Source organism: Kogia breviceps, chromosome 8 (genome assembly GCF_026419965.1).
Source record: "Kogia breviceps isolate mKogBre1 chromosome 8, mKogBre1 haplotype 1, whole genome shotgun sequence".
Taxonomy (NCBI): domain Eukaryota; kingdom Metazoa; phylum Chordata; class Mammalia; order Artiodactyla; family Physeteridae; genus Kogia; species Kogia breviceps.
Window position 1 is genome coordinate 92,497,400 of NC_081317.1, and position 24,718 is coordinate 92,522,117.

At 44.5% G+C, this 24,718-nt stretch overlaps 1 protein-coding gene across 1 annotated transcript in view; it reads left to right on the forward strand.

Moving 5' to 3' along the window:
• GALNT12 (polypeptide N-acetylgalactosaminyltransferase 12) overlaps nucleotides 1–18,014 on the forward strand; it is a 38,488-nt gene extending 20,474 nt beyond the window's left edge. Inside the window, exons 4-10 of the mRNA XM_059070999.2 lie at nucleotides 1,718–1,903; nucleotides 4,662–4,779; nucleotides 6,149–6,325; nucleotides 8,409–8,540; nucleotides 10,461–10,574; nucleotides 15,550–15,696; nucleotides 17,689–18,014. Of these exons, the coding sequence (XP_058926982.1) occupies nucleotides 1,718–1,903; nucleotides 4,662–4,779; nucleotides 6,149–6,325; nucleotides 8,409–8,540; nucleotides 10,461–10,574; nucleotides 15,550–15,696; nucleotides 17,689–17,829 (1,015 nt within the window). The 3' untranslated portion in view covers nucleotides 17,830–18,014. The remainder of the gene's footprint in view (nucleotides 1–1,717; nucleotides 1,904–4,661; nucleotides 4,780–6,148; nucleotides 6,326–8,408; nucleotides 8,541–10,460; nucleotides 10,575–15,549; nucleotides 15,697–17,688) is intronic.
• The last annotated feature ends 6,704 nt before the right edge of the window (nucleotides 18,015–24,718 follow it).

Consider the following 24,718-nt stretch of genomic DNA (forward strand, 5'->3'; position numbering starts at 1 on the left):
TTAGAACATAGTGACAGCTAGGTGCTCACTCTGGAACCTGGACTAGTGAGTTCACCCTTCCCCCCTTCTCCCACTGTGCATACAGAGGGCTGCCTCTAGGCCTGTCTGAAGTCATGGTAGGGGCACTTTTCCCCTTCAGCTGATTCATTAATGCCATCTAGAATTCCACTTCACTCCGTCCCACCCTTTGGAGAGAGCGAGGCAGCATTCCCCATAATCACGTCCTTGCTCCATACCTGGAGACAAAGGGATTCTCCCCTGGTTACCCTTTAGAAATAACTGGGGAACCTTAAAAACTCCTGGACTATTTGGATCTGAATCTCCGGGGTGAATCCTGGCCTTCTGGATGTTTCAGAAGCTCCCTGAAGACTTGAGGGTGCACCAGAGTTGAGACACTGGAGCGTAGACTGTCCCTCAGGTGGTCCCAACCAGGCACAGTAACACCTTTCCTCCAGGGGCTTTTGGAAGTGGAAGATGTTTTTGGTTGTCACATCAACTGGGTGGTGCTCCTGGCATTTTATAAGCTGCTGTTGACATCTGGGGCAGAACCATTCTTTGCTGTGTAGGGCTGGACTGCACACTGCAGGATGTTTGGCATTCCTGGTCCCTGGCTCATAAGATGCCAGGAAACACTACCCAGTAACCACTGCTACTGGGCCTGCACGTTCTCTAACCATGATTTAGAATTCTTTACTCCAGTGCAGGCTCCCCCCATTTTTCCCTTTCTTGTAAAAATTAGACTACCCATGGTTCCAACCAGCTGGACTGCAAGTCACAAGTTTATGATTTATAGGTCTCAAATTCTAGAGAACTGCCCCCAAAATGTAACCCAGAGAAACCTAGTGTTCACACATGGTTCAGTCGCAGTTCATGTTTCCTGGTGTGCTGTCAAATGCAAAGATACACAGTCTGGAAGCCTGCTGGGATGGCTGCGCTTGTAAGAATGATTGTGGAGAGAACTGCTGAAGTCGACGCACAGGCTGATGCTTGCAAAAGGAAATTATCACATTTTCCACAACGTGTAACATTTAATAATAAAAAAAGGTTAAAAGAAAAATATAACAGTAGTTCCGGGTTCTCTGCCAGCCTCCTACAAACATTCCCGTAGGGAGTCCACATTAACCTATGAGTAGGTATATTTTTCCAGTGTAACCCATGAGGCAACAGGCTCTAAGCAGTTAGGTGACAACACTAATGTTACACAGCAAATAAGAGGCAGGATTAAAATTTATTTTCTAACTCCAAAGCAGACCCTTCGGTCTGGGCGCATCTCTGTTCATAGGGAGATAATTATTTCTTGACTTGAAGATGTTTCATTTTAATTAAATGAAGAAATCTCTTGCAGTCTTGAGAAACTGAAAATGTGCTTTCCGTTTTAAAATGTAGCTTTAATTTTGAGATCATGACTTTCATAGCAGGATTCAAATTTAACCAGAATATCCCTAGATGGAATCAGAATATTAAAGCTGTGGGACTTTTCATATCAGGGACAGAGTCCTAGCTCCCTGCCTCCCCCCACCGCCCAGCAGCAGCCCCCTTTTGCTCACCTGCCAGGGCTGACTTGGCTGTAGACCCCTGGAATAAGAGAAGCAGGCCTTTCTCAGACAGGTGTTCCTCCTTCTAGTGGAAGGCTAAGGAGAATTAATTCTCAGGTTTCCTAGTTGTCCTCCTGCTGCCTGTACACAGTGGAGCAACGGGCTGTTCTGACTGTTTTCAGGATCCATGAAAAGGAGTTGGCAGTGGTGTGCCCTGTGATCGATGTGATCGACTGGAACACCTTCGAGTACCTGGGGAACGCTGGGGAGCCCCAGATTGGCGGTTTCGACTGGAGGCTGGTGTTCACGTGGCACGTGGTTCCCGAGAGGGAGAGGATGCACATGCGGTCCCCCATCGATGTCATCAGGTCAGGGGTTGACTTCTCTGAGCGTGCCTTCTCTGAGCATGCATCTGGCCAACTTGTCAGTGAAGGCCCTCAGGAGGGATGGTTAGCTGTTGCCTCTCCTTTCTTTTCCCAGAGTATTTGTTTACTTTTATTAAAAATCATTGCTATATATGTAGATTTTATATTGGTGTATATATATATATATTTTTTTAATTTTATTTTAAAAATTGTGGTGAAATATGTATAACATAAAGTTTACCATTTTAACCATTTTTTAAATGCACAATTCACTAGCATCAGGCACATTCACAATATTGTAGAACCATCACCTCTACATATTTCCAGAACTTTTTCATCAGCCTAAATAGAAACGCTATACCTGTTAAGCAATAATTCCCTTTCCTCCCCTCCTCCAGCCCCCGGTAACTTCTACTCTACTTTCCATCTCTGTGGATTTCCCTATTTTATGTACATCATATAAGTAGAATCACACAATATTTATCCTTTTGTGTCTGGCTTCTTTTCCTTAACAAAGTATTTCCAAAGTCCTTCTAGAGCTTCATTCCTTTTAATGGCTGAATAATATTCCATTGTGTATGCATTCACATTTTATTTATCCATCTGTCTGTTTATGGACACTTGGGTTATTTCCACTTTTGGTTATTGTAAATAATGCTGCTGTGAACAGCGGTACACTATTATCTGTGTGAGTTCCTGTTTTCAGTTCTCTGGGGTAGATACCTAGGACTGGACTTGCTATGGTAATTCCCTGGCTAATATTTTGAGGACACACTGTCAGGCTCCTTCTGAGCTGCAGGGGATGAGTAGACCTGGGGATACAGGGACCAACTTTGGCCAGTGGGTGAGCCTGGGTCTGAGAAGAGAAGGCTCAAGCGGTGCAGCGTTGCCCTCATTCTTGAGGTGTTGAAGTCATAGTCTGGCTTCTTCCTCTCCTTCCAAGTTCAGCACCAAATGGGAGACAAATGTGGGAGTCAGGCCGGTGGAGGTCAGACTTCAGCTTTATCACTGGGGTATTGACCCAGAAGTGGTGTCGTAGATCTGCACCCATGTTTGGCAGCTGGCCTTCTGAATCCTTCCACCTGAGTCCAGACCTTGAGATGACTCAGTGCTGGCTGGAGACAAATGACTGTGGAGACGGTGTTGAGGGACAGGGCTGGAGAGGTGAATGGGGCCAAGTCATATCCAGCCTTGAAGGCCAAGGAAAGGGGTTTGGACTTTACTGTGGGTGTTCAGAAGCCACTGAAGGGATTTGAGCTGGAAGTGACCTTATTTAGCTTGCTGCATTCTTTAAAGTCTGTGCTGGATGCCACATGATGAGGGATGGGGGCCTGGAGCGGATGGAGCTGCAGACGGGCAGCACTGGGAGGCGTTGCAGTCTTCAGCTCAGAGATGATGGTGCAGGAGAAGATGGAGGGACATGGTGGACTCCAGAGACTTTGTGGTGGGAAAATTGGGAGGAATTGAATGGGAATGAGGGGAGGAGGACTCAAGGATGACATGTAGGCTTCTGTTGGAGCCCTGAGGGGCGGCATCCTGCCCAACCCCTCATTTAACAGGTTTGGAAACTGAGACACCAAGTAGAAAGGATCATATCAAGGGTCACATATGCAGCCTGTGATATTGACACGAACCGCCCCCCATACACACACACACACGCATGCACGCACGCACGCACATGCTCAGGGACATTGTGGCCAGCTATCCTTCCCCTACTGTAATATCCTTGGGCCTCAGTTTTCTCACTTGTGAAATAGGTATGAGCATATCCACCCTACCTATTTCCTAGCCTTTAGGATGAACACACATGAAAATGCTTTGTAGCCTAGAACCTTCTCTTCCATAGTCTTGATGTCCTGTTCTCATTTTCTCAGGGCTTGGAAAAGCCAATACTTTGTCAAGGCCCGGAAGCACTACTGGAAGATCTTAAAATTTTGAACTGTTAGGCTCTTCATGTTATATATTTCCCCACTTTTTAATTTATTCCTCTGCATCTCTGTGGTGTGTTGACCCTGTAGCTTTCTGAGGGGGTAAGATGGAAGCCTTGGGCCATTTCTGAAGCCAGTGCTGTCTCCTAGATGAACCTGGCAGGGAGAAAACAGGGCTGGCTGAGGCAGCAGGCCAGAGCTGGGTCCTGGAGGGGAGGCCATTCCAGCAGGAGAGGATCAAGCCCTTGGGGAGCTTTAAGATGCCAGAGTGGCCTCTACTGGCCCCTAAAGGACATCTGTGAGGGCTGCACTGTGACTGCATGAGCAAGGCCACTGCACCCTTACTCCTGCCACCCTCTTGGAACCTGGTCTCTCTCTTCTCATCTCTCCTTGTTGTCTGTGCTCCTAGAAGTACAAGGGTTTCTCTCACCCTTAGGCCTTTGCTCATGCTCCTGTCTTCTCGGAAGACCTTTCCTTTCCTCTTCTTGGCTAACTCCCCTTTGTGCTGCATACCGTGCCTCCTCTGAGAAACTTAGCCCTACCCGTCCCCCTCGCATCTCATGGATGCTTCTGCGTTCCCGCTGGGCCCTAGCTTGGCCTTAGTCATCCCACACCTTGCTCTGTGCTTGCCTGGTGAGATGTCTGAGAGCTTTTCCCCAGGCCAGGGGCTGTGGGGCACATCTGTGCCTCCAGCCCAGTTCAGCACCATGCACAGAGTGTGAACTCAGGGTATGCTTATATGGATGAATGGACTCCAGGCTTGTGAGAAGGGATTCAACTAACTGTGATGGTTTCCTGCTACTTACCTTGAATTATGATTCACATGCTTCTAGGTCTCCAACCATGGCTGGTGGGCTGTTTTCCGTGAGTAAGAAATATTTTGAATACCTGGGGTCTTATGATACAGGAATGGAAGTTTGGGGCGGAGAAAACCTCGAATTCTCCTTTAGAGTAAGTATTCCAGTCTTCTGTTTGGACCCATTCTTAACCTGTTCTCTTTCTCTCTGGGAAGGATGTATTTGCTAGGAGAGGCTGGTGGACTTTTCCTCCATATTGGCAGTTTATCCAACGATCCTCAAAGATGACAGAGGCACACATATCCTGTAATCACGCCTGTCTTCTTGTGTAAACTTTAAAAAAAAATACACTTTTAATAGATTTGGGGCTGGAAAGGGTCTTGCAAGTCTCACCTAGTTCTTTCTTCTCACTCCACAAAGGGGAGGGACAGAGGCCAGAGGCGGGTAGTGACTGGCTGAAGGTCACTCAAAGAGTGCATGGCAGAGACTGAACTAAAACACAGATTCCTGCCTCCTGATCCCATGTTTTGGAGCCTTGATATGCTTAACTGCTTGATAAAGTAACCTCTTTATTTGGCACGGTGACTTTCAAACTTTGACACATAGAAGAATTGTTAGGGAAACTTGTTAAAAATGCAGATTAACAGGCACAGTCTCTGGAAAGTCAGATTTGACAGATTTACGGTAGGGACTGGGAATCTACCTTTTGTAGTGAGCCCATCTGTTGATTCTGCTGTATGTGATCCACAGATGCCCCTTTGGGAAAGCCCAAGCATTTGGGTGGATTTTCTAATTAACTGAATCTTGCATTCTAAGTATCAAAACCTTATGTCGTTGTTCGTGCTTTTAAATGGAAAATTTTAAACTTTACAAATATTTTATATGGTTTCCTGCTTTAAAAGAGTTAATAAACAAGGCTTTGACTCTCCACTGAGGACTCACCCGCCCCCATTATAAGCACCAGATGCTATCCTTGGTCGTACATCCAGGGGACAGTGGGGTATTCTCAGCTGTTTGCTCCAGCATGAAAAGGCTCCAGATGACTCCACCTGCTGAGTTTTGGGGTGTGCTTTTAATGGTCTTTCTACCTCTCCCTCAGGTGTCAGGCTGCTCTGTCTGCCTCTAGAAGCTCTTCCTGTCCCCCTTCCAAACCTCTCTTCTTACTTGCTGCTTTCCTATCTTCTGTGGCTAGGAGACCAGGTAATCAGCCTGTGCTTTACATAATAAGTAAGTAAGTAAGTTCCCAGCGAGGTCCACTGTGGGTGCTCCTAGGAGTCAAGTGCATGAACCTTAGTGCATGGACTTTGGGGTCTGATGGCTTAGTTATCTTTGGGGCTGCTTTCTTGCTCTTTGACTGCATCCTGTGTCCTGAGTATGCTGCCCCCTGCCCCATGGAGGGTGAGGCCTTGGCAGTGTTCACCATGACCTCCGTGTGTCCAGCCTCCTTGCTCTGGGCATTGTGGACCTGCAGCTGACTTCCCACTCACTCCCCACCCCACACCTCCTCCCCGCTCTGTGTACAGATCTGGCAGTGCGGGGGGACCCTGGAGACACACCCGTGTTCGCACGTTGGCCACGTTTTCCCCAGGCAAGCTCCCTACTCCCGCAACAAGGCTCTGGCCAACAGTGTCCGCGCAGCTGAAGTGTGGATGGATGAATTTAAAGAGCTCTACTACCATCGCAACCCCCAGGCCCGCTTGGTGAGTTCCCTGGCCTACCCACACTCCATCTGGCTGCATCCGAACAATAGCAGCTAATTCTGTCCTCCTACCATAGTAGGTCTAGTTCGAGAAATAGAGAGGAAATTGGGTGTTCATGACACTTGTATGGGAAAACTTTATTCCTTCACTTACAATAACAACAGACAGTTGATTCTCACCATTCGCAGCAGTTAATACTCCATACAGTCACTGCAATCACTGAATTTGGAACCAACTATTGAGCCATTGTTCGTGGGGGAAGTGTAGGGTTAGTAGATTCCTGCAAACCTCTCACAGGTGGACATTTTTGTCCATCGATCAATACGTAACTTGGTTTTATGTGTGTTTCTGTTTAAATAATTTATTTAATATATACTGTTGATTGGTTACATTGAACTCACGCCCAAGTGAAGCTCATACAATGCACCTATTTTCTCCTTCCCGCACATCATAGCCTTCTTGCACTAGGAACACTGGACAGCACTTCAGCGCTACGCTTGGGGGCCATTTAAAACAGTGAAATCACCAACACAATGCAGATCAATCGGAAAACCGTGCCACTAAATAGACCATGAACAGGACACTTGCTTTCAGGACAAGAGCTGAGACGTGACCTCAGCTGGGAACGTGCGCATTCGGTGACTATCATGTTTGAGAATGACTGAAAGCGTGAAGACACCACAAGTATTGATTTGGGGGTTACCAATACATTTTAGCAAAGAGCCCCACTGCCTCTGACAGGCCACCTCTGCATACCCCAGGACAGGGTTCCCAATTACCTGTGTTCACATAACTAAGGGGCCATGTGGCAAGACAAGAAGGTCTGCCCCAAGACCTCTTTCCTGGCCACTTGATGAAACTCTCTTCTTGTGAATCCTTATAGCAGCCCTTCAGGGTAGCTCTGAAATTTTCATTTTATAGGTGAGAACACTGAAGCTCAGAGAGAGAGTGATTTAAGGAACTTGCCCAAGGCCTCATAGCTGATGCAGGTAGAACTGGGTCCACCCCAGTGGATCTCTTTCTGCTCTGCGGAACCCTGGGGACCCTCACCCTGACCTCCCCTTTGGTCTCTGTCTGCCTCTGGGCTCCAGGGTCATTGTTTCCTCTCTTGCCCAGGGCTGCAGGGTAGAAACATCTGCTTTTCCCTGTCACCCAGTCTGAAACCCACAGATCCCTCCTGGTGGTTCCCAAAGAATAATATGTTAGAAAGAGGGGCACTGCATGCACCTTTTGTCTGAATGACCAGTGGCCATGTGTTGAAATGGATATTTGGTTGAAGATGAGGGCATAGTGACTCTCATCAAAGAATGAACTTCTGGGAAATAAGGAGAAACTTGAAATTTTATTCAAATGTTTTTCCTTATCATTACCATGTTGTTAAATGTTTAACTTGTCAAATTTTAATAGTTTAATGTCATAACGCAGGGACAGTCATATCTTTGCACTCAGCATTGCTCTTGTGGTTGCACATTTGCTGTGCTAAATAGATGCTTGCTTTATTTAATTATTCAGAAGTTCTTAATCATTGGTTTTGTCCATAAAACTAAACTTCTACAAGTATTTATTATTGCAGCATTTTGCTCTTACTATCTGAAGAATATATTTAGACTTCAATAGATTGGGCATATAAGGTTTTCATTCATAATTACCTCTAGAATACTTACCTATGTTTGGAAGTGAGTGTTCAGGTATCAGTGGTGAATCAGAACATTATGGCATATGTGTGCTACTGACTTGTTGCTGGTCTGTGATCACATGCTCATGGATGACACATGGGGCCAGGGATGCTGGTGCAGCCCCAGAATTCAGCTCCCTGTCCCATCTGCAGGTGCTTTGTGTTCTTCCTTCCTGTACCTGGCCACACCTCCCTGCAGTGAAAGCACCTGGGGGTGTCATTGTTTGTGCAGCAGTCTCTCCTACTAAGGTGCTGCAACTGTGTCTGAGGCCGTTCCTTATCCTCTGTGCCCCATGCAGGCTACGCACACAATAGGTGCTCAATAAAAGCTTACTGAGTGAGTGAGAGAGGGGCTTTGATAGGAAGCGCTGTGGCCTGCAGGGGCTCACCGTTTTGCCATTTTCTCAGGAACCCTTTGGGGATGTGACAGAGAGGAGGCAGCTCCGTGCAAGGCTCCAGTGTAAGGACTTCAAGTGGTTCTTGAATACTGTGTACCCAGAACTGCACGTGCCTGAGGACAGGCCTGGCTTCTTCGGGATGGTGAGCGAGGTGGGCCCATGCTGGGCAGGGTGCTCCTGGCCTCCGGGTCTGATTGACGAACTCTGTGAAAGAAAGACCCCTTCACGGTGACAGCTGGCCTCTCCCACACCCCTCCCCCTTTTTCATCCACTGTCCTTCCTTCTCCCCTTGAGTCTCTGGGCCTCAGGTCCAGAATGTCAGCACAGGAAGCATCTCAGAATTGGTGAGTACAGCCTCCTATTTTACAGTTGGAAACTGAGGCTTGGGAACTTGGTGTTCCCAAGTCCTATTTTTTTATACTACTATCACATGACTTCAAGTCTCAATAACTGGACCAGTTACTAATTCCCAACTCAGGGATCCACAAAAGCAGTAGGACGGAAGGAGAGTCACTTGTGTTATTTCAAAAAACCTAAAAGCAATGTTGTTGGGATGAGGTCAACTAAAATGTCCAGCACCTTTGGCTTTTGCTTGAAACTCCGCCAACTTAGGGAGGCCTCCTCTGCTGTGTTGTGTTCATCAGAAGAGCTGAGTTCCATTCTGGAAGTCTTGATAAATACAAAGCAGGGTATTGGTGTGTTCATTTCAGTTAGCATTATGAAAATGTTCAAACATACAGAAATGCAGAGAGAGTGGTGTAATGAACCCTGTCTCTGAGATTCTACAATTACCAAGATTTTGCCTCTCTTGCTTTCCCTCTTCTCTGCTCCACCCTCCCACTGACAGTGTGATGCAGAATGAGGATTAAGATTTCTTGCAGTTCTATTTATTTATAAAATATATTTCACTAAGGAGGTGTAGTCAAACATACTATGCTCCAAAGTCATTCAAAATCATTCTCTATGTCTATCACCAACTTGATATAGTTAGCTTAATCAATCTGTTTTAATCTTTAGGGGTTTCTCCCTTTTTTTTCTTCTTTTTTAGTATTTTTGGTAGTTTCTTTGGTAGACCACATCTTTTGAACATAGGGAGCTGATTTGAGGTTGAGGTTCTTTGGTGGTCAAGAGTGGGGACAACTTGGCTTAATGACGTTTGAGTTCTTCTAAATATAAGATGCTCTGATTATTCACATCTCCTGTTCCCAGGTTCCTTCACAAGCAAAGGGACATCAAGAACATGCTGTTCTGTGTTTTATGAGCTAGTGGATTGTGGATTCTTCTTTCTATATGGCTGAGTCTTATCCTCAGGACCAGGCTAGTCAAAGGTGGACAAGGGCCAGGGCAAGAGTGGGGTTCAGAAGGAGGTTCTTTAAACTCTCCAGAAAGGGATTTGCAAGATGTTTGAGTCTTTCTCTGGAGGCTCCTGGAAGGTAGGAGGGAGCATGGAACCTCCCATGGTTTTTTGCTCTTAGAATGATTAAAGGGATTTAGATCCAAAAGTACCTTAGAGATGACATTAGATTAGACAATGTTGAGTGATGGGGAGAGTACTGGACTTGGAGTCTGAGGTCCTGGATTCAAGACTCAGGTATCTCCGCTTACCTGTTGTGTGACTTTGTGTGTGAATCATTGGCTCTGTATTATGCTGTTTCTGTAATCTGCAATGATGGACTTCTGATCTGTGGAATGCCGAGTCTTTAAATTGGGGTGTCCTTTGCAGATGCGCAATAGCAGGAGATCCTTGGTACATACGCAAGGTGACAAGCCAGCTGTGTTTGGCCTAGTGCAGCAACAAGGCTGCACTAATGAGACATGAAGTGGTATGAGCTCTCAGGCCATAAAGAGTTCATCTCTCTGCTCCTCAGGTGTATCATCTTAAAATGGAGGTTATGATTCCTGCCTGTGGTATAGGATGGGAAAACACTTTTAAAATTAGAAATGGCAGGGGCTCTTAGCAATGAGTCCAGTTCTTGAGGCAGCCACTCCTCTTACTCCATTTACCCGCGCCCTCACAGCCTTAGGTGGAATCTGGACTAAAACACCTTTATGTTTTCTTTAGCTCCAGAACAAAGGACTAAAAGATTACTGCCTTGACTATAACCCTCCCAGTGAACACCAGATCACAGGACATCAGGTCATTCTGTACCCCTGTCATGGGATGGGTCAGAACCAGGTAGGTGTTGCTTTAATAGATTGAAATTCTCAAGCTCTGGGACAATGGACAATGGGACACTCAGTGCTCAAGGGATCATTGGTGTGGGCCTTTAAAGAGGGAGATGAGGGGAAATCTGTGTGTTTTTAAAGCATTAAATATGTGACTTTTTTATTATAAAGGTAATATATACTCATCACAGAACATTTGGGAAATATAAAAAGTAGAAGCAAGTAGTAAATGACAGGACCCAGAGCGACCACCATTATAATTAAGATATATTTACTTCCCATGTCTTTTTTTTTTAAAATTAATTTATTTATTTTTGGCTGCGCTGGGTCTTCTTTGCTGTGCACGGGCTTTGTCTAGTTGCAGTGAGCGGGAGCTACTCTTCATTGCGGCGCGCGGGCTTCTTATTGCGGTGGCTTCTTTTGTTCGGAGCATGGGCTCTAGGCGCACGGGCTTCAGTAGTTGTGGCTCGCGGGCTCTAGAGCGCAGGCTCAGTAGTTGTGGCACACGGGCTTAGTTGCTCCGCGGCATGTGGGATCTTCCTGGACCAGGGCTCAAACCCATGTCCCCTGCATTGGCAGGTGGATTCTTAACCTCTATAACACCAGGGAAGTCCCCCCATGTCTTTTAATGCACGATCTTGGTATTATGTATTTTAATTAGTTGTTATAATGTCTACATGTTTTACAGTCTCTTATTTCCATTACTTAATCATACTTTACTTGTGTTGTTAGACACCCTTTGAGAATATCATTCCTAACAGCCCCTTGATATTCCTTTGTGTGGCTATATTAATTACTGTTGAGGTAACTGATTCCCTCCCTCTCTGTTTTTGTGACTATAAATAACCCTGCCACTGACATCTTTAGTCAGAAAAAAAAAAAAAAAAGAGGGAAAAAACACCAACAGATCTGCATTTCAGATGACTTATTCAATTAATTCTTTTTTTCTTTACATCTTTGTTGGAGTATAATTGCTTTACAATGGTGTGTTAGTTTCTGCTTTACAACAAAGTAAATCAGCTATACATATACATATATCCCCATATCTCCTCCCTCTTGCGTCTCCCTCCCACCCTCTCTATCCCACCCCTCTAGGTGGTCACAAGGCACCAAGCTGATCTCCCTGTGTTATGTGGCTGCTTCCCACTAGCTATCTGTTTTACAGTTGGTAGTGTATATATGTCCATGCCACTCTCTCACTTCGTCCCAGCTTACCCTCCCTCCTCCCCATGTCCTCACATCCATTCTCTACATCTGTGTCTTTATTCCTGTCCTGCCCCTAGGTTCTTCAGAACCATTTAAAAAATATATATATGTGTGTTAGCATACAGTATTTGTTTCTTGTATTTTCTTCATTCTGTTTCCACGATTTTGGATCTTTACTATCATTACTCTGAATTATTTTTCAGGTAGAAAAACTTTCTTCCTGAAAGTTTTTTCAGGAAGGTAGACTGCCTGTTGCCTCTTCATTTGTTTGGTCTGGTGGGTGCTTACCTTGCTCCTTCATCTGCTGTGTGTTTCTTTGTCTTCTCATTTTGTTTAACTTACTGTGTTTGGGATCTCCTTTTTGCAGGCTGCAGGTCCGCAGTTCCTGTTGTTTTTGGTGTCTGCCCCCAGTGGCTAAGGCTGGTTCAGTGGCTTGTGTAGGCTTCCTGGTGGAGGGGACTGGTGCCTGTGTTCTGGAGGATGCGGCTGGATCTTGTCTTTCTGGTGGGCAGGACCACATCCGGTGGTGTGTTTTGGGGTATCTGTGACCTTACTATGATTTTAGGCAGCCTCTCTGCTAATGGGTGGGGTTGTGTTCCTGTCTTGCTAGTTGTTTGGCATGGGGTGTCCAGCACTGTAGCTTGCTGGTCGTTGAGTGGAGCTGGGTCTTAGCATTGAGATGGAGATCTCTGGGAGAGCTTTCGCCGTTTGATATTATGTGAAGCTGGGAGGTCTCTTGTGGACCAGTGTCCTGAACTCGGCTCTCCCACCTCAGAGGCACAGGCCTGACACCCAGCCGGAGCACCAAGACCCTGTCAGCCACACAGCTCAGAAGAAAAGGGAGAAATAAAGAAAGAAAGAAAAAATAAGATAAAATAAAAAGTTATTAAAATTAAAAAATTATTAAAAATAAAAAATTAAAGAGTAATTTGAAAAAAGAAAGAAAGAAGAGAGCAACCAAACCAAAAAACAAATCCACCAATGATAAAGCGCTAGAAACTCTACAAAAAAAAACAAAGAAAGAAAAAACAGACAGACAGAACCTTAGGACAAATGGTAAAAGCAAAGCTATATAGACAAAATCACACAAAGAAGCATACACATACACACTCACAAAAAGAGAAAAAGGAAAAAAAAATCTAAATATTAAAAAAAAAAGGAAGAGAGCAACCAAATCAATAAACAAATCTACCAATGATACTAAACTCTAAATACTGAACTAAGATAAGCATAAAACCAGAAACAAATTAGATGCAGAAAACAAGCCCCAAATCTGCAGTTGCTCCCAAAGTCCACCCCCTCAATTTTGGGATGATTCGTTGTGTATTCAGGTATTCCAGAGATGCAGCGTACATCAAGTTGATTGTGGAGATTTAATCAGATGCTCCTGAGGCTGCTGGGAGGAATTTCCCTTTCTCTTCTCTGTTCGCACAGCTCCTGGGGTTCAGCTTTGGATGTGGCCCCGCCTCTGTGTGTAGGTCTCCTGAGGGCGTCTGTTCTTCCCTCAGACAGGATGGGGTGAAAGGAGCAGCTGATTAGGGGGTTCTGGCTCACTCAGGCCAGGGGGAGAGAGGGGTACGGAGTGCGGGGCGAGCCTGTGGCGGCAGAGGCCGGCGTGACATTGCAGCAGCCTGAGGCGCACCGTGCGTTCTCCTGGGGAACTTGTCCCTGGATCACGGGACCCTGGCAGTGGCGGGCTGCACAGGCTCCCGGGAGGGGAGGTGTGGATAGTTACCTGCGCTTGCACACAGGCTTTTTGGTGGCTGCAGCAGCAGCCTTAGTGTCTCATGCCCGTCTCTGGTGTCTGCGCTGATAGCTGCAGCTCACGCCCGTCTCTGGAGCTTGTTTAGGCGGTGCCCTGAATCCCCTCTCCTCGCGCACCCCGAAACAATGGCCTCTTGCCTCTTAGGCAGGTCCAGATATTTTCCTGGACTCCCTCCCGGCTAGCTGTGGCACACTAGCCCCCTTCAGGCTGTGTTCATGCCACCAACCCCAGTCCTCTCCCTGGGATCCGACCTCCAAAGCCCGAGCCTCAGCTCCCAGCACCTGCCCATCCTGGTGGGTGAGCAGACAAGCCTCTCGGGCTGGTGAGTGCCGGTCGGCGCCGATCCTCTGTGCGAGAATCTCTCCACTTTGCTCTCCACACTCCTGTTGCTATGCTCTCCTCCGTGGCTCCCAAGCTTCTCCCCCACCCCACCCCTGTCTCCGCCAGTTAAGGGTCTTCCTAGTGCATGGAAACTTCTCCTTCACAGCTCCCTCCCAGAAGTGCAGGTCCCATTCCTATTGTTTTGTCTCTGTTTTTTTCTTTTTTCTTTTGCCCTACCCAGGTGCGTGGGGAGTTTTGCCTTTTGGGAGGTCTGAGGTCTTCTGCCAGCGTTCAGTAGGTGTTCTGTAGGAGTTGTTCCACGTGTAGATGTATTTCTGATGTATTTGTGGGGAGGAAGGTGATCTCCACGTCTTACTCCTGCGCCATCTTGAAGGTCTCTCCAGAATTAGTCCTTAAATGAAATTATAGGATTTGATGTGTAGTGCCACATTACAAAGCAGTTTTTAGGGCAGTTACATCAGTCAGGGCCCAGGTAGATCTGTCTAGATTAAGTGCTGAACTGCAAGCTGGGCAAGGGAGCAAGACCTGGAAGTTCTGAGGACCATAACAGGACCCTGGCCCGGGAAGCAGGCAAACCTGCCAGGGCGGGCCCAGCGGAGGATGCAGGAGAGAGTGAAGCATTGGTCTGGACCTTCAAAGCCTTGCTGTCCTAAGTAAGGTGTCACACACTGGAGACAAGGGGTGGGCATTCAAGTTTTCCTCCAACCTGGAATCACCCCACTTCCATTTGAATATTATGCCCCATTATGGTCAACAGTAAGCTTTCATAATTCGGACCCCTACAACCTTAAAATTTTCAGGTTCTTCAACCCCCTTTAGAATAGCACTCCTCAAAGGTGTCCCCACCTGGTACCATCAGCATCACCTGAGAGCTTAGAAATGCAGATTCTCAGACCCATCCCATTCCTCCCCAACCCATCTCTTGTCTTGACCAGCTTTCAGGGAGATTTGTTTGAGAGGCAGTGCTGCATATGCCTTAAGAACAGTCACCTGTGTCAGAATCTCCTGGAAGCAAGGGCATGGATCAGAGTGGATGGGTGGCTGTGTGTCTTGTTTGAAGTGTAAAAGTTCAGCTTCCTAAGCCCCATCTCAGACAGAAGGAACCCTCATTCCCTCTTTGGGAGTGGGGCCTGGAATCAGCATTTTTCCTAGGCACACTAGGGTAGGAAAACCATTGCTCTGAAGAACAAGTCCTCCTGTTAGTCCTGTTGCCTGCTTGTACACAGAACTTTATAGTCTCCAAGGCATGGTTGCCTCCATTATATTTCATGGGAAGGAGGAGGAAAGGAATGAAGAAAAGGAGAGGAAGTGGCTGGTCGAGGTCACAGAGAGCCCCTGAGTGCTGGGACCGGGCCATCTTCTTTCCTGCTGTTCTGCAACAGCCCGGGGATAGGCACAGCGGGTGTGGGGTGACCCAGGAACCAGCCCCGCCCTCACAATCTAGCAAAAGAGAAGGGCATGAGAAAGGGCCCCTCCATTCATGCTTGCTAAGCACCCCTCCAGAGGTGTACGTGGTGCTCCAGGGACACAGGCTGGTGTTGGTGGGTGAGGGGAGAAGGCTGGATCCCAGCACCCATGCCCTGGTGACCCCAGGTTCTCATCCCTCTTTCTAAAGACTTCCCTCTTTGCACATCAGAGGGTAACTGGCACATGTTGGCCACCCTGTTTCTAGTTTTTCGAGTACACGTCCCAGAATGAAATACGCTATAACACCCACCAGCCAGAAGGCTGTGTGGCGGTGGAGGCCGGAATGGATGTCCTCATCATGCATCTTTGCGAGGGAGCCACCCCAGAGGATCAGAAGTTCATCTTGCAGGAGGTAAGGGAGCTGTCTCACGCCTTCCTTGCTGTCACTCCTGGTCCCATGGGCTGCAGAGGGGAGTCTGGAAGTAAAGCTAGTCCCTAGCAAGTCTCAGGGATGTGGCCCCTACAGGTGACCAGGAGCTTCACAGTGACCCCAAGGGATCCCATGGCATCCAGCACCGATAGCACTCTCCTTCTTTCCTCACTGTCCACTCCCTTTCAGTCTTTCTGTCCTCCTTATACTTTGAGCTGCGACTGCCTGGAATGGGGAGAGGCGCTGTCGCCAATGAGTTCAGAGATCATATGGGGTTCAAACGAGTGAAACAAATTGCCAAGTGTAAGGACATGAGGTTAGATCCAAGCAGAAGCCACTCCTGTTATCTAAGTCTCATTTTTCCCAGATCTAAAGTGGGGACAATAATCACAGCCTTGTCTACCTCTAGTGAGGAGTAGATGTATGGCCAGAAAGAGTCTTTGGAAGCTGTAAAGCTCTACAGACATTAATTGTTACTCATATAATAACCAAGAAAACCTATCTGATGGAGTTGGTTCTCTATCAGAAGAGCCATTGTTGATTTGGAACTGGGTGTTATTTCACGCCTGAAAGGCACTACCTCTACCATGTTTGCAGTAAGCCTGTGGTGGGACTCATACATCAGTCATCTCCAAAGACTCACTAAAAAAGCACTTGAGGGAATAAATCCAAAGAAAATAATTCAAAAGAAAGAATTAGTTCACTTTTATCTCAATGGAAAGCTTTCATTCCCAGCCTGGCCCCAGGGATAGAAAGATTCATCTATACTACTTATAAATGGATTAATTCTAAGTATAATTAGAAGTTGGAATATGCTTTCCTGTAGAAAGTGTTATGATTAGCAACGAAATTTGCAGGTTTCCTGGAAAAGCCAGGCACCATAGTGCTGTCTATGTGATATAAAAAATAATAGGGAAAAATATTTTTGTAAACCCCCAAAGTTTTGTCCTTCCCTTCTTTCTTCCAACTGGAAGCCATTGTAAGCCTTCAAAGAAGAGTAATGCAAGATAGAAATCATGAAATTGGTTTGAAATGTCGTTAAAATTTTACCTTAAAAATCTTTAATTTCAGTGACCATTTAAGCAAGTTTCTTTAGAAGGGTGAGAGGAGGGAAATTTTAATTATTTACTTTCACATTATTCTAAAGGCAACTTATGACCACCTTTAAGGGCTTTCTAGATTAATATTATTGAGAGTCTTTTGCATCTAATTTTATTTCCAAGGGTTCTGTTTCCCTGGAACAGGTATGCCACTTGTTCTGCCGTTTTGCTGCTCAACCATGATGAAGTTCCTTGGGGCTGTACAGCTTACACCAGAGAGAGATGGAGGGAAAAAAATAAACTCCAGAACTTGGGGAGAGACTTGCCGAGTTAACTCAGCAACAGTTGGGGAAAGAAGAAATGGAAGAGGCATTAGAGAGGGTCATTGTCCTTCGGGGTTTGGGAATTGGCATTGTTTGCCAAACCCGCTTCCTCTCTGGTGACCTGTCCCCTCACTAGCTGGTCTGTGGCTGAGCTGGGACTAAAGCCAAGTTTCCAGATTCTCCACTTAAATACATAGGAGAAAGAGACTACCACAGATGGAATTAGTTGACCTAAGAGAAGTGGAAGAGATTAATAAAGGATCTTTGGTCCTGGTTACCCTGAAGGGAAAGAACATCAGTAAGGGTGAGATATAGGGTCTGACCGATCCCAGGATGGCCAGCAGGTGGCACCATCGGCCCTGACGGTAGAGTCAAGGACCCCATGAAGATCTCTGGGGAGAGACAAGCATGACATACGTTTCTACACACCTGGCCCTCTCTATGCACAGTCATGGACTGCCTTCATACCTGCAGATACTCACTACTCAATAAATATTTCTGAAATAATAAAAATCACCCTGAGCACATAACAACACATTTTAAGGAAAAGATACTTTCTGAGGAATTGCTTATAATTATCTTGAACTCCCAATGTCTATTATCTTTTGTAGGATGGTTCTTTATTTCATGTACAGTCCAAGAAATGTGTTCAGGCTGAGAGGAAGGAATTGAGCGACAGTTTTGTACCACTGTTACGAGACTGTACCAACTCAGATCATCAGAAATGGTTCTTCAAGGAACACATGGTATGAAGTGTCACTGTACTACGGAGCCCATCTAGAGGAGATGGGGGGGAGCCCCTGGACTCCATGTTTAACAGACTTAGCTAAGCACAGAGACAGACACACCAAAAACTTGGCTGCTCTTCTTTTCATAAGGAAATCGTTTTGTGATTTGTGAAAGTGATGTTGGCATTAATAAAAATGTGAATAAGCTTTGTACTGATTTTGAAAACTTTAAAATTGTTCCCAAATACCCTGTTTTCAAAGGGTAGTCATAAAATGTTATCTCTAGGTATTCAGAGAATTAAAAGCTTTAACTATTTTTCTATCAAGATGTGTATTCTACTGTTATGTCTTTTTATTCCCCTTAGCAAAAAGGTAAATATTTTATTTTGGTATTTGAAAGGATTCCCAGGTATGAAGATGTTTGCATGGAAATTAGACTCAGTGTACTTTGCATAAATTGATAATACCTCAAACATTGGGTTAGATTTTTCTCATTGTAGATAGGTGGACACTGGAACATTATATTGACTCCTTCAGGTCATTGAGATAATCTAGATTTATTTAATAAAGAGTGCTACTTGGTTATGTGTTGCTGTCATAGTCAAAACTTTATGTTACTCAAAGAGGACTCACCAAAACTGAAACTTCAAGGGAACAATTTGATGTACTGGGCTAATATAAACTTGCCTAGCTATGGGATGGCTGGCTACTTTTAGTAATTACCACAATGACTTTAAAACATGTTTATATCATTTTTAATTTTTATCACACATTAGTGTCAGGGAGAAATGTTATGCTGTATATGAAATTCAGTTTTCAAATTTGTTCATTAATAATATTTGGTCATTTCAATCCATGTTAGATTTTTGTGCCACAGCAGCTGCTGCAGTTTCTCTTCATAATTCTGATTTGTGAACGATCCTAGATCTACTTCTGAGAACTTGTCAACTTGATGAAGTCAATATGAGTGATTTTTATTAAAAAAGCAAGAACATTGCCAGTCTTTGTTTTTGCAGTCAGTCAGATGTGAGAGATGACACATGTCTTCAGTTGATTAAAAAGCATCGAATTTTGTCTCAGGCTCTTTTTTACACATTCCCCTTTGAGGGATGCGTTTAACAATTAGCCAGGAACAAATCCAGTTGACCTGGCTTGGATCAATCTGATGCATCTTAACCACTCTGAACTTCAGTTTCTTCATCTGTGCAATGAGAATAATGAAACCAAGCATGTGGGGCACTTGTGAGGACTAAATAAAAGAGAGCAGGTGAGGGCTTAGCTTAGTGCCTGGCATACAGTATGGGTTCATTAAATTTCTGTTTTCAAAAATGCACTTTATAAAATGTGAAGCACAGTAAACATCAGTAGGTGTTTGTTCAAAAATAAATATTCAATAATTTAGTTATTTTATCTTTACAGGATTAAATAGCTCCTCAGCAGGCAGGAATACAATATGAACTCCTTCCAGCACAGCTCAGTTCTCCTGTAAATGCAATATGCTGTGAGGCCAAAGCTTCCCTCCTCCATTGTGGTAACTTATAAAGCAGGTGAGATGCCCCCTCGGCCTATAATGGAGGTAAGAAGTCCTGCCCTGCCCCCTCCTCCCACCCTTCCTGCAGTGTCAGTCTGAGCTCCATTGAAGAGGTGTCCACCCCTCCCAGGGTATAGGAAGACAATTCAGGCAGACAGAAAATTAATGCTGATCAAATTCATAATGAGTGCTGGGAGTCTACACTGGCATTTTGGGGTGTGTTCACCGGGCACTGCCGGTAATTAGCTTTGCTTGAGAAGTCATCCCTCTTAACTCTGGCTGGCAGGTTCTATGTGGTAATTTTTAGGATGGAAGAACTAATACAAATATTCAGGGTGTCCAGGAAGATATTTTCAGTCTGTAAGGCAATTTACAATATTTTGAGGAAATCTTCCCTTCACTAATGGATGAGGAGTCTCAGCCTGGGTAGGTCTCCACCTGCCCCACTGGAAGGTGTGGATTGGCCTCCAGTCCTGTTGTGTGGAGTCAGGATCCTGGGGGCCAGCCCCAGCTGTGGGAGGTTGCTTCACCTGCTAGCACTCATTTCCTCATCTGCATGATATGGATAAGAATGTCCTCTGTTAAGTTCTCAGATATATTTTTTAGTTACTTTTCTAGCAGTTGCCCTAAGGGATTATATTATGCTTCCTGGAGTTATTACAATCTTCTTCAGTCTTAGTATTGAGTTAATTCCAGTAAAATTTAGCAAATTTATATCAGTATAGCTCCTGTCTCCTCCTCTGTGCTATTATGGACATATATGTCATATCTATTTGTTATAAACTCAGTAACAGAGTGGTTTAGGTCTTGCTTTAAATAGTAAGAGAAAAAGAAAAAATATGCACATATAATATACACACAGTCTCTTATATTTACCCATCTATGTACCATTTTCCATGCTCTTCATTACTTCCTGTGAATCTGAGTAACCCTCTGGTGTAATTTTCTTTCAGCATTAGGCCTTTCTTTGGTATTTCATCTAGGATAGATATGTTAGCAATAAATTCTCTCAGTTTTTGTTTATTTGGGAATGATTTTATTATGCTTTTAGTTTTTGGAAAGATAGTTTAGCTGGATATAGAATGCTATTGACAAGGATTTTTTTCTTTCAGCACTGTGAATTTGGGATTACACTACCATAGTGTCACCATTGTTTTGACTGAGAGGTCATCCATTAATCATTTTGTTACATGTATGGGATGAATCATTTTTCTGTTGCTGCCTTTAAGATGTTCTCTTTGTCTTTCAGCAATTTAAGATATGTGTAAATGTGGTTTGTATTTATTGTACTTGGAGTTCATTGAGCTTGGAATGTAATTTAATGTTTTAAAAATCAATTTGGGAAGGTTTTAGCCATTATTTCTTCAAATATTTTTTCTGCCCCTTTCTCTGTTCTTCAAATTGGATAATTTCTGATGATCTATCTTTAAATTCACTGATTCTTCTGTCATGTCAAACTATTGAGCTATGTAGTCATTTTATTCCAGTAGTCATTTTTCATAGTCATTTTTTTTCAACTCTGAATATCCATTTGGTTCTTTTTGGTACTATCTGTTTCTCTGTTGAGATTTCCTATATATTGACTCATTGTTAGCATATTTTCCTTTAGTACTTTGATTATAGTTTTCTTTAATTATTTGAATATATATGTATTTATTATTATTATTATTATTATTGCGGTACGCAGGCCTCTCACTGTTGTGGCCTCTCCTGTTGCGGAGCACAGGCTCCAGACGTGCAGGCTCAGCGGCCATGGCTCACGGGCCCAGCTGCTCTGCGGCATGTGGGATCTTCCCGGACTGGGGCACGAACCCATGTCCCCTGCATCGGCAGGCAGATTCTCAACCACTGCGCCACCAGGGAAGCCCTGAATATATTTTTAATAGCTGCTTTGAAGGCTTTGTAACTTAGTAGCTTAAAACATTAAATATATTATCTTACAGTTCCTGTAGGTCAAAAGTTTGCACATGGCTTTTTTTTTTTTTTTTTGGCTGCATTGCGTCTTCATTGCTGCACGCGGGCTTTCTCTAGTCGCGGCAAGCAGGGGCTAGTCTTCATTGTGGTGCGCAGGCTTCTCGTTGCAGTGGCTTGTCTTGTTGCAGAGCACGGGCTCTAGGTGCTTGGGCTTCAGTAGTTGTGGCTTGTGGGCTGTAGAGCGCAGGCTCAGTTGTTGTGGCACATAGGTTTAGTTGCTCCGCAGCATCTTCCCAAACTAGGGCTTGAACCCATGTCCCCTGCATTGGCAGGCAGATTCTTAACCACTGTGCCACCAGGGTCCCTTGCACATAGCTTGACTGGATTCTCTGCTCAGGGTCTCCCAAGGCTTCAGTCAAGGTGTCCACCATGGCTGTGATCTCATCTGTGATCTCACTGATTGTTGGCTGAATTCAATTTCTTGAGGCTGTAGAACTGAGGACCTCAGCTCTAAAAGGCCATTTTCCATTCCCTGCCATATGGCCTTTTACACAACATGACAGTTTTCTTCTTCAAGGCCAGTAGGAGAGTGTCTGTTGCTGATTCTTATCTCTTTTAAGTTCTCACTTGATCTGGTCAGGTTGACCCAGGATGATCTTCCTTCTGTTAACTCAGAAGTCAACTGATTAGGGACCTTAATTACATCCAGGTAATTCCTTCTCTGGAGTGATATGCCATCATATTCACAGACCCTACACACACTCAAGGGGAGGGGATTATATTTGGCATGTGTACCAGGAGGCAGGAATCTTGGGGGGGTCATCTTAGAATTCTGCCTATCACTATCCACCTTTGATCCCCAATAATTCACATCCCTTACACACAAAATACATTCACTCCCTCCCAAGGTTCCCAAGAGTCTCATCTCATTATAGCATGAGTTCAAAGTCTAAATTTTCATCATCTAAATCTAAATCTCATCAGCTAAAAGCCCAAAATCTAAATCAGGTCCAGGTGCAGCTCCTGGGTATCATTTCAGTGTATGCAGCTGCTAGGACACCGTTGCTCTCCATCTGTTACACTGAAGAGGCCATTTATCCACTCCAATACTCCCAACATACAGTGGTAGGAAGGCATAGAATAATGTTTATAGATATTCTGGCTCAAACAGGGGGAAATGAAAGTCAAAAGGAGTCATGGGTCCATAATTGTTTTGAAAGCAGGTAAATGTTTGACTTCTTGATTCAATTTCAAGACCTGGGAATAATCATCAGGGGCTTTTGGCTCTTTCCTCTGGGCATGTGGTTCCACCTTCTTGTCATCCTTATTATTTTATGAAAAGTAACACACGTTTGCAGCTGAGTAGTTTTGTGAGCCTGCTTCCCACCAGTAGAATTTTGGGTGTCCAACCTCCTCTTTTCATTTTGTTCTCTCTCTCTGTCCCATTTAGTCCAAGCTGGCAGGATTTCTCTTCTTTTTTTGTTGTTTTAATATTTATTTATTTATATATTTATTTGGCTGTGCAGAGTCTTAGTTGTGGCATGAGGGATCTAGTTCCCTGACCAGGGATCAAACCTGGGCCCCCTGCATTGGGATCATGGAGTCTTAGCCACTGGACCACCAGGGAAGTCCCCAAGCTGGCAGGATTTCTGCTGAGATAATTCTCAAAAACTTTGTGGTCTTTCATGGATTCACTGCTTTTCACTCCATTAGGCAGAAACCACATCCACTAGATCTTTTCAAACAAATCCCTTTTCTCTCTTGGCCTCCTGTTGAGAAGGCTGAGTGATAATGACCTAAAGCTTCCTGGATGGCCCTGGTGTAGTCAAGAAGATCCATGACATGCACACACTCTTTATCTCTTAAAAGGGCCCTTTGTGTGACTGAACATTCTGAGCTTTTGATCTTTCTGAGGTTTTAACAAAAGATTGTATAGTCACACACTCAGTCTTTTCTCTATGCCACATTTTCAATAGCCATTCTGATTTTTAGCCTCTTTTGCCATATGGAGAGGCTGAAAATTTTCTAAATAATTCAGTCCTACTTAATTTTTGTATAACAGTTTTCCCTCTGAATAATCTCTCTCCTCTTTCATTTTACCATAAGCAGCAAGAAGAAACCAGGCAGCATCTTCAGCACAGCTTGGAAATCTCCTTAGCTATATAACTAGGTTCATCCCTTAAAAATTTTACATAACTGCTGGAGACGATTTTGCTAAGCTTTCTGCCACTATATAATAAGGATCTCCTTTTTCCACTTTCTAATAACATGTTCCTCACTTTCTTCTTAACCTTCACCAGCAGCATCCTCAACCTTTATATTTCTACTAACAGTCTGTTTATTTAAGGAAATTTAAGCTTTCTCTATTATGTGCTGCAGAATTCCTTCAGCTTCCTCCTACTGCCCAATTCTAAAGCTGCTCCTACATTTTAGGTATTTGTTACAGTGTCATCTCACTCCCAGGTACCAAAATCTTTATTAGTTTTCTATTGCTGCAGAATAGATTGCCTCAAATATAGTAGCAAATATAGTGGTTCCTGTAGGTCATAAGTCTGGACATGGCTTAGCTGGGTTCTCTGCTCTGGATCTCACTGGCTGAAATCAAAGTGTTGGCCAGGGCAGCTATCTCATCTGGGACTTGGGCTCTTCTTCCAAGCCCACTGTTTGTTGGCAGAATTTAGTTCCTTGAGGTTGTGGGACTGCAAACCTCAGCCTCTAGAGGTCGCTTGCTGAGAGATTCTGCTGGCTTTGAAGAAATCAGCTGCCATGTTGTGATGGGCCATGTGGCTGGGACCTGAGGTGGCCTCTGGGAGCTCACAGTGGTCAAGTTCATGTTGAATTTGTGGAAACAAAGACTCATCAGTATGATTATTACATTAATAACAATGTAGACAATGCAGGTGCATTTGAAACTGGTTCAGGGATGCCCATCTCATCAGATGCCTACTTACCATTCCAGAAGATTCCTGTTTGAAAACTTGTAAAAATTCCCAAGAACCTGAACCTTCATTGCATGACAATCTCCTTACATGTGAGTTGGGAAGGATTTGTTTTATTTATATGGGTCAATTCTAGATATGTGTTAAAGGGAAATTTCCTGTGCTAACTAACTTCCCTTTTCTCCTCCTATAAAAGCAGTACTTTTCACAATTTAATGTGCATGGGAATCCCTTGACATCTTGTTAAAAGGTAGATTCAGGTTCAGTAGGTCTGGGATAGGCCTTGAGATTCTGCATTTCTCACAAGCACGCAAAGATGCCAGTGCTGCTGCTCTGTGGATCAAATTTTGAAGAGCAGATTATTCAAGTGAGAATAAGAATGCAGGTCCTGGTTGCCTGGTCACTGGTGTCTATTCTCACACACACACTAGATGGTGTTGTCAGCTCAGGAAACATCACAATGCTTTAGTTGTGGGCATGTCTGTTGATCTAAAAAAATTCTCCAAATCTCAGGTCCATGGGATGCAGA